Source organism: Sceloporus occidentalis, unplaced genomic scaffold (genome assembly GCF_023333645.1).
Source record: "Sceloporus occidentalis isolate IW3139 unplaced genomic scaffold, rSceOcc1.0.p SCAF_9, whole genome shotgun sequence".
Lineage (NCBI taxonomy): Eukaryota > Metazoa > Chordata > Lepidosauria > Squamata > Phrynosomatidae > Sceloporus > Sceloporus occidentalis.
Window position 1 is genome coordinate 39,184,198 of NW_028316989.1, and position 17,396 is coordinate 39,201,593.

At 45.5% G+C, this 17,396-nt stretch overlaps 2 protein-coding genes across 3 annotated transcripts; one reads left to right on the forward strand and one right to left on the reverse strand.

Moving 5' to 3' along the window:
• Positions 1-341: 341 nt before the first annotated feature.
• LOC149307327 (peptidyl-prolyl cis-trans isomerase B) lies at positions 342-6,980 on the forward strand. Its single transcript, XM_089538953.1, has 5 exons — positions 342-635; positions 2,594-2,707; positions 4,581-4,674; positions 5,775-5,959; positions 6,566-6,980. Exons 1-5 carry the CDS (start codon positions 465-467, stop codon positions 6,686-6,688), a joined length of 687 nt encoding a protein of 228 aa, XP_089395079.1. The 5' UTR covers positions 342-464; the 3' UTR covers positions 6,689-6,980.
• A 781-nt stretch (positions 6,981-7,761) lies between these two features.
• LOC149307328 (sorting nexin-22-like) lies at positions 7,762-15,800 on the reverse strand. 2 transcript variants are annotated; one of them, XM_089538950.1, is made up of 6 exons: positions 15,488-15,791; positions 13,569-13,652; positions 12,880-12,984; positions 12,201-12,295; positions 10,863-10,942; positions 7,762-10,097 (listed from the first exon to the last, which is right to left on the reverse strand). In XM_089538950.1, exons 1-6 carry the CDS (start codon positions 15,554-15,556, stop codon positions 9,985-9,987), a joined length of 546 nt encoding a protein of 181 aa, XP_089395076.1. In that variant the 5' UTR covers positions 15,557-15,791; the 3' UTR covers positions 7,762-9,984. The 2 variants fall into 2 exon arrangements, with proteins under 2 accessions (XP_089395076.1, XP_089395077.1); XM_089538951.1 differs by lacking the exon at positions 12,880-12,984 and having other exon boundaries at positions 15,488-15,800.
• Between the last annotated feature and the right edge of the window lie 1,596 nt (positions 15,801-17,396).

The window sequence follows — 17,396 nt, forward strand, 5'->3', positions numbered from 1 at the left end:
CCTCAGATGCTGAGGCTGAGAGAGTGTGACTTGCACATGGCTTTCCATGGGATTCGAACCCTGCTCCCCAGAGTCCAGGAGAGGGCATGCCAATTACCAAGCCAAAGGATGGCGTGTCACTCAGCCCCGCGGTGCTCTCTGGGTAACGTAGTCTTTCCGAAAAAGCCGCCTCGTCTTTGTTTCCGCGTGGACCAATGGGCGCGCCGCCGCCCTCGCCGCCGCCTCCTGATTGGCTGAGCGTCTTGACCTATCCGGGGCTGGAAACGTGGCATCCCTTTGTCGCAGGAGAAGCGGCGCCTGCGCGTTGAGCCGCCCTCCTCCCCGAGTCCCCCCCGCGCTGGAGATGGAACGCGCCGACCACTGCCTCTAAGCGCAGCCTCCGCCCTCAGGGGACTGTACCATTTCCGAGGGAGAGGGGAGCGGAGTCAGGAGAGGAGGAGGAGGAGGAGGAGAGGAAGGGGCGGATGCTGGCGGCGCGGGGCTGGCGCTGCTGGGGCTGCGAGAGGAAGAAGATGAAGCTTCTGGCGGCGGCGGCCCTCCTGGGCCTGGGAGGCTCCCTGCTGATGCTCCTCTTCCCCGCCGCCGCCTCCGCTCACGGCGAGGAGCGCAAGAAGGGGCCCAAGGTCACCGCCAAGGTCAGGCCCCGGAGGGAGGGAGGGAAGGAGGAAGGGCGAGGGATGCATCGAGGGTGTTTCCATGGGCGCCTTAGGACTCTGGCATCCTGGAAACAGCTTCCCTCCAGAGTGGCCCAGAGGCAGCCTTGCTTTGCCCTCTCTCTCTCTCTCTCTATGGGGCCATGATAGGAGGAGTCCAGGAGTGAGGCTCGCCCAAGGCCCCCAGTGGCTCCCCTTGGGGCTGCAGCCCATTGCATGGGGCACAGGCTCACAGACCCAATTCCATCCAGTCTGGCCCCATTCTGACCATGGAAGCTGCTGCGGCCCAACAGCACCGAGAGAGAGACACGGTTCTGACTCCTGCTGCAGAGGCAGCCTGGCACCACAGACACACTCTTTCCCTGCAACAAGGAGGCAGGGGGTTTGTGAGGCTGGGATTCATGCTGCTGGTGCTTGATCCGCCCCTTCCTGGAGGTTTAGCATCAGCGCCTATGCTTTGCATTCGGAAGGGCCTAGAACAGATTCCTGGGATTCCTGGTTCAAAGGGGGATCCCATGGGAAATTGGCTTGAGGCCTTGCTGAGAGCGTTAGCCCCAGGGGACAGCATTGGATTAAATGGACACATCTCCACTTAGGCATCCTGAAAAGCCACTTTAAATACTGTCTTTAAACTGTGCTTTACCTTGTTATGTCAATCAATTGCATTTTTATGTTGCCTGCTTTCATTGGAATATTAATGCTATGGCGGTCTATAAATTACCTAAGACGCTAGACACAAACACACACACAAAGAGCTGCTGCGTACTGCGTCACCTCTCCGTTGTTTCCTTGGGCTGTGTCCACACTGCATAAACAATCTGGCTTGACACCGCTTTAACTGACCTGGCTTGATGCTCAGGGATCCTGGGAGTGGTAGTTTGTTGTGGGTCACAGCTCTGCTGCTGCTTCCAGGACACACAGCATAGGAATCTCAGTACAATTAACAGGGCAAGCTTTACGTCTTTGTATTCATTGGCTTGATTTATAGGGTGGCTGGCAGTTGAGCTGTAAAAGAGCAAATACTTTTAGGGCTTGCAAGTCTCTGCCTCGTTGCTCAAGTATACATTTGGCCACAACCGCTCTAACTTCCCCAAGCCTTCCTGATAGTATTCAGGTTAATAATACAGGTTCAGATACAGAACAGCTACTAAACTCAAGTTTCAGGTTTATTCTTCATTAGCCAACTAGGTATTTTTCACACAACCATTAAAAACAAACCAGTATCATATTCAAACGTAAGATAAAATGTTTGAATTGGTAATTAAATAGCTCTCAGATTATAATTCATCATCACCAGACAGGTTAGATGTTTCTTGATCAGGGCTAACTTGATAAACTTGGCTGTTCGAAAGGAGACATAATAATCAGTTCCTAATATCAAGGTTGTTTGTTTGTGTGTGTGTTTTTGGGGGGATAGCGTCTCTAATAAAGGGCCAAAGTGGTGTAATGGTTGGAGTCTTGGTCTTGGATGCTGAAAACCAGGGTTCGAATCCCAGCTCGGCCATGGAAACCCAGTGAGTCCCACTCTCTCAGCCTCAGAGGATGGCAAACTCACTCTGAAGAAAGGTGCCAAGAAAACTGTGAAAACCCTTAGGGCCACCGTAAATTGAAAACGACTGGAAAACACACAACAACAAAATGTCTCTAATACGAGCCATAAGAGGCTCAAGTTATTGAGTTCTTAAATCTAAGTACCAAGAACGTTTCAGAAAAAGATTACCTAAATCTTCCATCTTTCTATATCCGTCTAGTCACTGTCTATCTGAGAACAGTAAATAACATCCGCTAAGAGCTGAGAGTAGTTAGATTTTGGAGCATTAGCTGCAGCATCCCCCAACCCAGGCTGGGGTTTCTGGGAGCTGTAGTCCAATTAGAGAAATGTTTCCAGCTTCTGGTCTTCCTGTGCACTCAGTCTGCAACGCCTCTGTCTTCTTCTCTAGGTGTATTTTGATCTGCGGATTGGAGACGAAGACGTGGGGAGAGTTGTCATCGGCCTCTTTGGGAAGACAGTCCCAAAAACAGTTGAAAATTTTGTTTCCTTGTCTACAGGAGAGGTAAGCTGTAACTAAGCCTTGCACAGGGATAGGAAGAAGGGAGATGTTTGCAGACGTTTGTAATGAAAAGAGCTGGCAGACTTTTCCTGGTGCTTGCCTTGGGGAAAACCCTGACTGTATTGGATGCTTCTCATGTAGGTAGATGCTTGGGTTTACATACAAATAAACACGGAGGACCTGTACCCTTATTTTTCATTATTTTGCATTTACAGACCCCCCTCCAAATCTGCAGACTTGAGATCTGTGGCCTTAAAAATCCATGGAGGGGTGATTTCCATTAATGTCAATGGGGTGCGCGCCCATGGAGCACCCCCCGCATGCACTTGCCTCATTCAAGCCTATGGGGCTTGAATATGCGTGAGTTTTGGAACTCATGTGGGTGGGTGGGTCTGGAATGGATCCCCTGCGAGTTCCAAGGGCCAACTGTATAGCTAAACTTCAGCTGGTTTGGAACCTGAGTTTAGCCACGTGACCAATTTTGATGTGTGTTAATACACTTGCACTTTCCTGCTTCTTTTTGGTATGTGCAAGGAAAAGATGAAGTGTTAGCATTTACAGTTGCCCCTCCATTTTCACAGAGGATCAGTTGAAAAATTGCTTATATTCAAGCCCCATTTGTTTGAATGGAGGCGCGTCCCTGTGGGTGTGCATCCCATTTTGTCCCCCTCCATTTGCTGCCTGTGAACAGGAGAAGGATGTGGACTTCCAGTCCGCAAAAACTGAGGGGTGACTGTATACATTTTCCCATTTCAGTGCTGCTGTTGTTAGCTGCCTTGAAGTCAAACACAACCCTGTGAATGAGAGGTCTCCAAGCCCCCCATTGTCTCTCTCTCTCTCTCTCTCTCTCTGCTCAGATCCTGCAGGCTCAGGCCGATGGTCTCCTTGATAGAACCTATCCATCTGGCATATGGTTTTCCTCTCTTTCTACAGCATTGTACCTGTCCCAGCATCATTGTCTTTTCTAATGAGTTGTGCCTTCAGACTCAGTGCTGTGACTTCCTTGATCGAGTCTATCCATCTGTAATGCAGTCTTCCTCTTTTCCTGAGATATACCTTACCATGCATTACTGATGCAGCCAAAGTACACCAGTTTCAGTTTAGTCATCTTGGCTTCTAGGGAGAGTTCAGGCTTGATTTGCTAATTTCTTTGTCTTTATAGCAGTCCATGGTATCCTCTCTTTTTGGCAGTCCATGGTAGAACTCTCCTCCGGCACCACATTGAAAGGATTTTCTTCTTCAACTTTCTACCCTATCTAGCTTTCACAACCATACATAAAAATGGGAAATATGATGGCATAGATGATAGTAATTTTAGTACTGTATCTTTACACTTCAGGAAATTAGCAAATAGAGATGGGACTTCTTTGGCCCCTCAAATGTTTTTGGAGTACAGTTGTCCCTATTCTTTACTATCGGCATGCTTATTTGGGGTTGCAGGGAGCCCTGATGGCACAGTGGTTAAATGTCAGTCCTGCAGCCACAACGTTGTAAGTTTGATCGCAGACAACTCCAAGGTCCACTCAGCCTTTCATCCTTTCGTAGGTTGGTAAAATGAGTCAGTTTGTTGGGGGCAATTGGCTTACAGATTGTAAATTACTTAGGGAGCGCTAGTTCACTGAGAAGTGATATAGAAATGTACTTGCTATTGCTATTGCATGCCAAGATATGTGTTCAGTTTCCTCACTCATTCCAGCATTTCCATTCCCTTCTCCGCTAAACTCTCCTTAGCTTTTCCTTCAGTTGGAGAGGGTTGTGCTTTGATGCTCTTGGACATTGGCTTTGGCAGGATAAGACTTACACCCATAGATAGGTATCTTGCAGACTGTGTTTATGTGGTTCCCATATTCTCTCTCTTTGTTATTTTCATTTTCAGAAAGGGTTTGGATACAAGGGGAGTAAATTTCACCGTGTGATCAAGGATTTCATGATCCAAGGAGGAGACTTCACCCGGGGAGATGGAACAGGAGGTGAGAAACCAGACAGCATTTTGATGTTGCAGTCAGTTGTATTTTTTCTTGTTCTGCCTTCTTGACAGATCTTTGGGGAAGCAAGGATCTGCTATGCAGCAGTAATTTGTTGCAACTGAGTTGGTTTTCACTGCCAGAAATATCTGGCATTTTGACATAAGCCTTCTAGTTGAATAATAATCTAAGAGTCTTGCTGGTCCAGATCAGAAGCTTTCTAGCACACCATTCTGGACAATCAGTTGCATATAGGAAGCCTGCAAGTCGGTCGCAAGGACAATAGCAGTTTTGTGTAGCTGTTGGTATTCAAAACAGAGTTTTTGAACTATAGCACTCCATTTTTTATATTATAGCTCCAACATTCATGCCCTCCAGTAGCCATGCAGGCTGCCAATTCTGGGAGTTTTAGTCCAAAAAGTCACTAAATCACTTTTCCACCTGATTTGGATACTTATTATCTCAGATCATGGAGAATAGTGTACACATTCAGGGAGAATGTCTCTGTCCGTGGCTGTGACTTATGAATTCTAGCCGTGGTTAGCACTATCTTCCATTAATGTGTCTGATTTCCTTTTAAAGCTATCCAAATCTGATGTCATTAACTGCATTTTGTAGTTGTGAATTCTACATTTGACAGCGGCCTCTCTGTTTAAGGCAAAAATGGGAAATGTGTGGCCCTTTGGATGTTGTTGGATTGCAGCACCCATCTGCTTTAGCCAGAATATCCCATGCTGATTGCTAGAGTACATTTCACTGAGTAAAAGTTTCTCAGAGAGGAATAATTATTATTTGCTAAATTGAATGGGGAGCTGTTTGGCTTGCCAGATTTTGTTATATGGAAGTCAGAGATGTGGATCAGCTGCTCATTGCACAGGGAAAAGGACATGGCCCTGCTGCCTCTTTTGCAGTCAGTTGTGCAGAAGTGTTATCCGGAATAGCTATTATGGGCTATCACGTATGGAAGGATCACTCTGTCTTCTTGTTTCTGTAAAGTAATTAGGAAATTTTGGGTATTTGACTTAAAGACTAAAGATTCCAAAGGTTTAAAGCCTTTAGTTCCCTGTAGTGCCCCTGTCCCAGCTCTGTCTTTCTTTTGCTGCCAGGTAAAAGCATCTATGGTGACCGTTTCCCAGATGAGAACTTCAAGCTGAAACACTACGGCCCTGGTTGGGTTAGCATGGCCAATGCGGGCAAAGACACCAATGGCTCTCAGTTCTTCATCACTACTGTCAAGACCTCATGGCTGGATGGCAAACATGTTGTGTTTGGCAAAGTCCTAGAAGGGATGGTAAGTAAAGGACTGAGTAGGACAGAGCTGGCCAAATAAAAAGCACTGCACCTTTACTGGCTTCTGTCCAAAATCACATTGATGGCTTCCAGAGCACTAAAGAACAGTCTTAGTTCTGTGGGACGATTAGGCTTTTAATGGGTAAGGCAGCATATAAATGAAATTATTTAAAATCATCTCATACATATGGTCCATGCATTGAGATGGGGTGGGGAACATGGAGCTTTCCAGATGTTGCAGTCCACAGCCAGACAGCCAGGCTCACCCTCTTTGTATTGCTTCCAGGAAGCAGTTCCCCAGAGGCTGCTTTTGGCAAAGCTGAGGTGGATCCTGAGATGAAACAGGGCTTTCCCTGCAGTGGGCTCTGCTCTTGTAACTCAGTTCCAAGCAAACCTTTTGTGCGACAGCAAACCTTCTCCTTTTTGCAACACTTACATACTTTTCTCAGGCACCCCTTTTAGATCTGTGCTTTTAACATTGATTTGATTTGGTCAGCCCAGTGCTGTTCCGATAAAGCAACTTTCCCAAACTCTAAGCATGTTGGACTGGAAAAGTCAATGAGATGGGATTCTATTCTTCTTAATACCTATCATGGTTTGTTCCTAGGATGTAGTGCGGAAGATAGAGAACACGAAGACCGACAGTCGGGATAAGCCCCTGAAAGATGTCATTATTGCTGACTGCAACACCATCGAGGTGGAGAAACCATTTGCCATTGCCAAAGAATAGTTTTGCAGCTGTCAAACGGCCAGGGGACTCAACTCTGGTTTGCAAAGGGCTGGGGGGCACACACTCATGCCAAGGCCTCGTTATCATCCTAACAGCTGGGAAGCAGCTGCTGCTATTTTTTTCCTCTGCCACCAAAGGCAGTGGTTATTTCCATTCCTGTTAACAACAGCTCATTCCATCGGCCCCTGTGGGCATCAAGGCACCTCTCTGAGAGGCTCAAGAGGTGCTGGGTACTCATCCTTTTTTGTAAGAAAGCACATGGGCCAATAAATGTGACCATTGTGTTTTTGTAGTACTGTCTGCCTTGTCTTTTTTCCAGCCTGCTTTTGCTTGAGCTCCCAGCACAAAGCATCACACACAGGGAAATAGGCCAGAATCCTATTAGTGACACACACTGTTTGTTTTACTGCAAAACAACCAAATCTATCTGGTGGATGGGGACAGAAGAGATCAGTATGTGGATGTGTACCCAATCCAGAGTCTCTGCTCATTCCTAAATGATGTCTTAGGCCCCACTGCAGAGTGCACAATGGAGCAAAGCAGGTGTGCATTAAGGGGCTGTCTGTCAATATTTAGCAGCGATTTACCTACTTGCGCTTATTTTGTGAACATCTAGTATAATGCAAGCAGAACATAATTTTGCTGGTGGTTATTTAAACTATGCTACAGTGATGTAGAATTTCAGCCATATTGTTTGTCCATTTAGCTCAGAATGGTCAGTTTCAGGCAGGGGTCATTTCCCCTCCCACCTTAGTTTACCTGAAGCTCCTTGGTTGGCTGGTCTCCAGATACCCCCACCAGGTCTGCTCCTGTGGGGGAGATACACCTGTGCAGAACCTCCTCTGAGAACCTGCTTAGCTAAGGAATTTGTAGGGAGGCTCTCACACTCTGCCTTCACTTCTCCAATTGCTACCTTGTGATATAGTTGAACATCCACATTTAGAGGTGCCCCTGTTAATAAAGTACATGTTCCAGTGCATTAATTCATTAACAGAAAGTTTGTTACCAGAGGCAGAAAATAGATGGAAATAAAACTGATTGGTTCCTACACCACCAAAACAAAAAGCTGTAAAAACATTTCAGCAAGCTTTTTATTCATAACTAACAATATGCACACGTATAATGAAACAGTTAGCTCAGGCAAGCCTTACGTAAGTTGAGAAAAACATTATAAGCCTTCTAGAACCCACTTGAAGATTTCTTCCAAAATGCCTTCTTTCACCAGCCTCCACTTTTTTTTAATTTCCATTTTGGTGGCCAAATATATTGATCCCTGGTTTTTAAAGTTGGGGGTAGCAGTGAGGCAGGCTGATCTGCTCTCCCCTTTCCCTCTGCTTTTGTTTACACATGTTCAGTAAGGGAAGCTGGAGGCAGTTGCTATTCACTTTGCCTGTTGGATGCAGACATACCGCTACAGTAGGATTAGTTAGAAGAGGGGTTCCCAACCTATGCTCCAAGGAGCCCTTAGGCCTCTGTGTGCACTTTCCAGGTGCTCCATGGCCACTCCAGGAAAATGAAAGACATGAAAATGGAATGAAATTAAAGAATAAGAATATATTCTTATATATATTCCCAAACACCACCAACTTGTAAGACATAGGGTAGGTTTCTTAGGGGCTCTGCCATAGAAATAAGGGCTACACGAGTCAAAAAGGTTGGGAACCCCTGAGTTAAAGCCCACTCTTTCCCAGCTCAATCTTTTTGTTCCTTAATTGTGCACATGCTGTCACAACCCAATATCAAATGTCTGTGTTCTTCAACTCTCCTTCATAATTTTTCAACACTGATGCTGTTAAAATAATCCAACTAGACAGGAAGAGATGGAACAAGGGAGGGGTGGGCATGCATGAAAAGCCTTTGTAAAAAGGAGTACACTGACAGAGGCTTTGCTAATTGAGGTATGCATGTATTCTAATTTTCTTCCACTTTCCCTGTGTTTTTTTGTTTTTGTTTTAAGTTACCATCATGGTCATAGCTGCCTCCCGGCAAGTCATACTCTCTCAGTCTCAGAGGACAGCACCCCCCCCCTTTCTGATGAAATTTGCCAAGAAAATTCCATGATAGGTTTACCTTAGGGTCTCCATAGCAGAAAGTACTTGAAGGTACACAACAACAAAACTGACATCCAGAATGTTGTTGCCGTTTTACACGTAAGAAGCAGTGGAGACATTTTTGTCTAATGCACAGCCCCATTCAATTCAAGGTTGTGGAAGCAGGTTTGTGCCCATTGTGCATTTTGGGCCAATGCATAGCCATTTGCTCCTACTGAAACAGGCAGTCATACCTCTTTGTTGTGCATTTATTTGTGTACTGTTGCCATTTAACAGAAGAGGTTGGCAGCCCAATCTTATACAGTAACTGCATGGAGATGTAGGCTCTTCTTTATTGTCTGAATACCACCCACTAATACAACTGATTTACCATATTCTGATTCCAATATGTCTACACTGAGAAAGCAGCACAAATGCCTCAATGCAATCTTTCATAAGTTGGAGAGCTTCAGAAAAGGGGATGAGAGCAGGCTTCCTCATGATGGGAAATATATTGTGCAAGTACTGGGTTAGGGAGAGCAAATTGAGAGTACTGGCCTTATGCTCCTCCTTCCCCCCAAATACATACTCCATGTAAAACTTACACTACAGAAGGTTCATGCAGCCTCTCATGAAGTCAAAGAGTGGGCACCAGGTGGTCCTAAATTTTGCTGGACTACAACACATTGCCAAAGAGTCCCACATTCAAGATCTCTTTGTTAAGCTTCCTACCCACAGAAACACATGTGTTAATGCAGTTTTTCCAGCTCTGCAACTCCTACTTTCAGTATCAGCTGTGAAGCACAGCCAAGTTCGAAAACCTCTAGTGACACCAATCACATACACATGCTTGCATCCTGTTAAGAGACACACACATACAGGTATGTTTCACGTACATATGCATGTCTTTTTGGGGTGCTCAGAGGGTTAATATTCTCTTTCCTTGTGCAGCACCTAGTCTCCCCCAATTCACTAAAGCCCTCCCCCAGCCCTTCTGTGCTGCTTTAGGAAGTGGGCACCTATGGATAGAAGGGCAGTGTGCTTATTAAGTAACCTTCAGGATAATTGGTCAAGTGCATTTTCTATTATTTGGGCTTTCTTTTTCCTGTGCACTGCGTGAGAAAGCTTCCATCACCAAGTGAATTGCATCATCCCCTCCCATGCTCTCATTTTTATTTCAAGGCTCAGGGATGTCTTACAAGACAGCTGTTTAGTTGCTTGAATAAGGAACAGAGGAGCAGAAGTCATGTCAGAGGATGGCAGAACTCACTGCAGCCTCAAGCAGAGTCCCATCAAGAGCTTGGATTCTAGGCAGAAGAGTGTCTCAGGTGCATAGAGGCCCTGGAGCACGCCAGCCAGGATGGTGTTGGGCAGCAAGTCTGAACAGAAGAGGGAAAAAAGTTAGTGGGAGTAGTGTGTGCCCTGATATCTTCCAAAGGGGCAGAGAGCAGTACAGGCCTTGCCTGTGCCTTTTGCAGCCTGGGAGGTAAAGCTACGTCTCCACCACAGGTCTCCGGGGCTGGTAAAGAACCAAAGAATTATGCCTGAACAGTCTGGATTCTGAAGTCCAGATTTCACTGAAGTCCAGAGTGTGCTTGCAAGGGTGGCTCCTGTTTCCATGTTTAACAAGGCAGTAGGGTCCTGTATGTTATTAGAACTATCTAAAGTCATAACTTACAATGATTAGAATTATTTAACTTTAACCGGTGTTGTTCCCCCATTGTGCAGATACATTGGTTAACTACCTATACAAACAGATTTGGGCCCGGCTTTTAGGTGACCAGCATTGTCTTCATGAGCATCTTTAGCAAGAATTGTAGGAAACAGGCTGCAGGACATTTTGGCTTTCCAGATGTTTTGAATTTCAAGTCCCAGAAGCCCCACCCGGCATGGCATTGGATTATAGTCTAAAACACCTGGAGGGTCATACATTCTCCATCCCTGATGTGAACATTTATCTTTAGAACAAACAAATAGCCATTAACCATTGTTTTGGCCCCAGTACAGAGAAATATTTATGACAAGGGAGTTTTGTTCCAACCCTTACTGGAAAACAGACCACTGGCAGCCCAAAGGTCTCGTCCTCTTCTTCCACCACCACCCTGAGCTCTTCCTAAGAAATATTTTCTCCCCACTGGACTTACCTGTGGAGGAGGATGAAGGGAGTACATATGGGTCATTATGGAAACTTATAACAGGCCGATGGGAAAGTACAGAACTGGGGCTGGAAAAAGAAAAAAGAGCCTCTGTTTAAAGAAGCAGGAAGGACACAGGGATCTAGGACATATCATTCACCCACCCACATTTTAGAGAGCTTTGCTGCTGTGATTCGTGGCAATGCCATGAATGAGAGCCCTCCAAGAATTCATCAACTCCCTTGCTCAGGTCTTGCAAACTCGGGATCTTGGCTTTGATTGAATCAAGCCACTTGTATTTCTCTTTTCCTACTTTCTCTCTAATAAGCATTACTGTCTTTCCTACAGAGTCTATATTCTGCAAGTAAACATGGAAGCACTTAGTGCTAGGCTACTTTCATTCCTCTGTTATAGACACAGCCAAACTGTGGTGCTCCAGATGTTGTCAGGCTTATTCCTATCACTGGCTATTTAGGCTGGGGCTGAGTTGCTGGCCAACATCATCTAGAAAGCCAGATAAATTGTTCACGTCTGCCCCACTCACTCTTTGTCTTACAAGCAAACACAAAACACATTGCACAAACCAAACATGGACTGCTTTGCTTAATTTGTACAATCAATATATGTATAACCAATATACAGAACTGGAGTGGGGATTACTCAACATGAAAGTTGCACACAGACCCTGACATGCTAAATATCATCAAGAAACACCTATGCACATCTGGGTATGCATGTACTATACTTGGTAACTACCCAGGAAAACTGCTTCTGTAAAACTACAGCCAGATGGCGCTGAAGTCCCATCTGACCACAAAATGGCTGTGGAGGCATGCTCCATGTGTCAAAGGCTGTCTTCCTGGGGTAGTGGTGGTGCAAGGAGTTATTGAATACCTGCAATACATAAATTCACATACAGCAGACTCAATATCCACAGGCTTGGCATCTGCGCATTTCAGCTTCCAGAGACAGCAAGCTCTGTTGTTTTCAATGGGAGTATATGTACATGACTGTGTCCACCACTGAGGACAATGGGACCTGAGGTCCCACATTTTTCCTTATTTTCAGGGGAGTGAACTATGAGCACTAAGGCAAGAAGGGAGATATTAATGGTTTCTTTGATGGCTTATCTTTTAGAGCCGTATGGAATAATGGCAAGCAGGGACATGAGCTGCCATGTTCTAATGACAAGGGGACAGAGAGAGAGAACTTGGGGAAATTATTTTGTTTGGACTACAAGTCTTTTTGGGTAGTCTTTTTCTAATGTAAGTCCTACACTCGCCAGCCAAGCATGACTTTTCCAAGCTATGGCTCCCCATTCTACTTTCCACTCCAGGTGACACTTACTCCAAATGGTTGCCTCTGGGGTCCTGGTGGAAGTGCCAGAGCTTCAGGAAGTCCAGAAATTCCTTGGGAAGCTTTCTGTTATACAAGAGGATCCCCTGCAACAAAGAGAAAAAGCAGGACTACTGAGCATAGCATGTTCAAGCTGTGAATTATACTCCACTCATCTTTTTCAGTGGTTGCTGCCACACTGCAGAATTAATGCAGTGTGACATCACTTTAACTGTCATGGCTCCATGCTACGGTACCCTAGGATTTGTAGTTTGCTGTGGCACCTGCGCTCTCTGACAGAGTAGGCTGAACATCTCACAAAGCTACAAATCCCAGAAAGCAACAGCATTAAGCCATGGCAATTAAAGTGGTGCCCAATTGCATTATAGTCTCTAGAAGATTCAAATTGTCTTTTTTTCTGCAAGGCTTATCTGACAAGTTGTTTCATTTCACATGAGCATTTTGTTAGTTTTGGATAAAAAGCTGGCTGAAACATTGAACTGCTTTTCGTTTCTGTGGTGTAGAAATATATCTCTATTCTTTCTGTGTCATTTCCGTCTCTAGTAACAAATTTCCTATTGAAGATGGAATGCCCAGGAACACATCTATTTCCTTTACTGTGGTACACTTTTACACCAGAATCTTATCTGAGAATGAAGTTATTTTTAGTTTTATTGTTCACGGAACCTACCTGAAGATAAGCTTCTAGGCCTTGTCGCCGCTGCTCCAATACCTTGGTCATCCAGTTGGGCACATGCTTAGGTGGAAAGTCAGGAACCTGGCATCTCTTCTTGATCTGGGACAAAAAACAGCCCTTCACTATACTGATGTCAAAGGAACTCCAGAATCCCATTTGAATGCAATGGGCTGTTCTTAGGCTTGAGTCCTCCAGGAGCCTTTTAATTGTTCTGGATGTATAAGAAGAACCCTGCAGGATCGAACCAAAACCTTCTCTACTCTAGCCTCCCGTTCCCATAATGGTCAATGAGATGCCTCCAGAATCCTTTAGTTTCCATAGTTTCCAAGTCTGGGGATACTCTAGCTCAGTGGTTCTCAACCTTCCTAATGCTGTTCCTCATGTTGTGGTGACCCCAAAGCATAAAATTCACAGGGTAACTTTGGACCAGTGCTCTGCTCTTCTCTCTCTCTGACCTTATCTCATAGGGTTGCTAAGAAAATATAATGTGAAAGAAGCTAGCTTGCGCTCACTGGAGGAAAGGTGGAACATAAATTGGACAATTATGTAATTAAATCTGGACACATAAGAGTAAAGAGACGTCAGATGAAAAGCTGACAAAGATACCAATCCTGCTCCTCTGTGCTGCCAGATCTGGGTTAAAATGCCCTCTCACACACACAGCCTCACATGCATATTCTCACCCTTTTATGAAGAGCGTAGAACTCACTGTAGCGTTTCTCAATGGAATGCCTCCTTCCGTTGCACAGGATCTCCACCTTAAATACCTGCAACATTGGAAAGTGTCATGTCAATTCACCCAGCCTTCCAGCTCACAGACAACCCCAAAACTTTTGTACTGCTCAGAGCTAGGTAAACATTATTGGGGGAATTCTGGAGGAAGTTACAGTTCAAAACAGTAAACTTTCCAAGCTCTGTAGGACCAGACCAGGCTCCCCTAACACAGCACCTAGACTGCAATAGCCACTTACCCATCAGCACTGACTATGCTGCCTGGGGATTATGGGAGTTGCAATCTGACACCACGTGGGGAACACCATGTTGGAGAATGCTGTCCTAGCTAGACAGATGAGGTCTGTGTTACTTTTCAGCAGCTCTGAGCTGAAAATTACAGCATTGCCCTACTGATAGGATGGCCGGTTTGCCTTCTTCACCCACAATGCACTGCAGCTGGGTCTCTCTTTGAAGCAATATTTTAAACATCCAGTTGACAAAAGCTTCTTTGAGGAGGCTTGACTCCTCAAACCATGTAGCAGGGTGGGGAAAGAGCACTAAAATAAACTCCATTCTGCATAAAAAGCATAGCCGAAAGGAGAGAATTCATGCCTAACCTGAGGAATGTTTTGCAAGATAGATTGTGGTTAATTCAGTTTGGGCTAATCCTGTGCAGCTTTGCTCAGAGATGGGATGGTGGGTGGCCCAAGGCGGCTCTGCAGATGTGGAAGAGAGCCTACATAGGTTTATAATACCTGGCTGTGCAGCAGTTTAAAACACTCCCAAAGAGACCAGTTCCTTGGGCAAAACAAACTCACTTGGCCCCAGACATTGTTTACTCATCTGAAGCCACTGCCCACCAATTTAACCCATAGGCCACTGCGAACCGTTCTCTCCTGAGCAGATTCAAACACTCAGGGCAGCAAAATGGAAGCAAGTGGTACAAGACTGCTAGAATATTGGTTTGTTGACATTTTGGTAGTTTAACCCACCCACTATAATAGTCTCTCTCTGTTATGCTATAGAAATCTACATACTTTTCAAATCACAGAGGCTGCATCTGCAGTGCAGAAATAATCCAGTTTGACACTGCTTTTACTGCCATGGCTCCATCCTTGGAAGTCTTTAAGCAGAGGCTCGATGGCCATCTGTCAATGGGGATGCTTTGATTGAGAGTTCCTGCATGGCAGAATGGGGTTGGACTGGATCAGTGCCCTTGAGGTCTCTTCCAACTCAATGATTCTGTGATTCATGGGGAGGCAATGCCAAACCTCCTCTGGACAAACCGTGCCAAGAAAACCCCATGATAGGTTCTCCTTAGGGCAGAGTGGCCAGATATCAGAGGATCCTAGAGTTGGAAGGGACCCCAATTAGGGCCATCCAGTCCAGGCCCATTCTGCCATGCAGGAACTCCCAATCAAAGCATCCCCATTGTCAGGTGGACATCCAGCCTCTGTTTAAAGACCAAACAGGAGGACGAGGCGCCACAAAATGTAGGACGTTCAAAGAAAAATATAGGGATGTGACAAAAGCTAAAGACACCATAAATCCATGCTTTCTTAGTCAGAGTAACGCCCCGAAGTAAGGGAAGGAGAAATAACTCAGTTTGGACCCGCTTTAATTTGTTGTCTAGCACATGGCTATGGAATTCTGGGAGTTGGAGTTTGTTGTGGGGCCCAGGGCCCCACAACAAACTCCAACTCCCAGAATTCCATAGCAGTGAGGCAGACAACAAGTTAAAGCGGTGCCAACCCGAGTTATTTCTCCAGTATGGAAGGCTAAAACGGAGGGCGCCTAGTCCTCCCTTTCCCTTGGCGCCAAGTCGCCTCAGAGAAGGAGAGAAAGAGAGCCGTCGAATGTTCTAGAATGGCGGCCAAGAGTCCCTCACCGCCCGCGCCTTCCTCGCCCTCCGCAGCAGCAGCAGCCCCGCCGAGGGCACCGACACCTCCAGCTGCATCCTCTCCAGGGCTCCCTCTGGCACACACCGGCCGCCTTCTTTCTTTCTTCCCTCCCTCGGCTGCTGCCTCAGGCCCGCCCCGTTCCTCACAACAAAGCCTCCTCGAAAATGGCCCCCATCTCTGTTTGGTCCAAATGGAAGCAGATGTAGCTCTTTATTATCCCTTCATTTGCTGCAGAAGTTTGCACTAATTTACACCTTGGAGGATGAATATACACACACACTCCACAGCATTTCCCTTGCCCTCCCATTCCAAGACCATTAATGGGTTGCCATAATTGTCCACTATTATCAGGGACAAAATGTAGGACAAATTCGAGACCAAACTGTAGGACCACTGCAGGGCAAAACTCAGCCCAAAATGTAGGACATTGAAGAAAAATGGTGGACCTTAAATGTCCTACATTTTGGGCTGAGTTTTGTCCTGCAGTGGTCCTACAGTTTGGTCTCGAATTTGTCCTACATTTTGTCCCTGGTAATAGTGGACAATTATGGCAACCCTTGCCGGGGTTTATAAGATCCATATTGCCAACCCTTTATGCCAAGACTGGGAAAGCAGAGCATTTGTTGTTTATTAACTGCCCCTGAGTGAGCCACAACTCATGATGATCTCCAAGTGCCCCCACTATCCTCCACTGCTCTGCTTAAGTCTTGTACATTCATGTTTGTGTCTTCTCTAGCTGAGTCTAAGCCGGTGGTTCCCAACCTCTGGGTTGGGATCCCTTTCGGGGTCAAACAACCCTTTCACAAGGGTCCCCTAAAACCGTTGGAAAACACATATTTGTGTGTAGCAATGAAAACAATTTTATGGTTAGGGGTCACCACACACAACATGAGGAACTGTATTAAAGGGTTGTGGCATTAGGAAGGTTGAGAACCACTGGTCTAAGCCATCTGGCGCATGGTCTTTCTCTCTTTCTACCACCCTTGACCTTTCCTAGCATTATTGTCTTTTCTAGCCTTCTCATGATGTGGCCAAAGTATGGCAGCCTTAGCTTCATCATTTTGGGCTGTTTTGATCTGTTGAAGGGCCCATTTGTTTGTCGTCTTGACTGTCCATGGTATTATCAGCACTCTTCTCCAGTGCCACATTTCAACTGAGTTGATTTTTGTTTCTTATTGGCTTTCTCCAGCTCTCTCACATCCATCCATAAGCAGGACGTTATGGGAAATATGAGAGGATCTAGTGGGAGGACATTGTAGCATCAATTTTCTGATATTAAAAACTTTGTGCATCAGGTCCTATCTGTTTTTGGCAGCAAAACAGGGTCAGGCCTGGTTAGTGCATTAAGAGAGTTTGGCAGGGAACATGAGTACTGTAGTCTCCATTCAGCCTACAGTACTCATGGGAAACATACCCTGAATAAACATTGCTAAGGAAAGTGCAAGGAATGGTAACCACAACACAAAGTCATCTTGAAGGCACACAACAAGTACATTGCAAAGTTTAGGTCTAGCTCATTAATACAGGAGAAAGTAGGTGAGGGGAAATGGAAAAGGTTCCTTTAAGGGCTAAACTCTATTTAAATATTTATCCCCAGTTTTGTAAGTCATGCTAATAGCATGGGTTGGAGAACTCAGGTCAAGGCTTCCAAGTGGATAAGGACTTGCATACACAGTGTTCATCTCTATTACAAATATACAATAACATGTGCAGTAAGTGTCAACCAGTGTTTGGTTGTTGGCCTTTGTCAATCCAGAAGAACCTGGTTCAGAGCAGTCAGAAATCATAATCTTTTCCATGTTTTCATCCCAAATCCAGGAATAGGATGAGCTGAATATCAAAAGTCTTTGAAAGCAACTGCTTAAATAGCAGCAGGTTCCTGCTTAAGCACACACA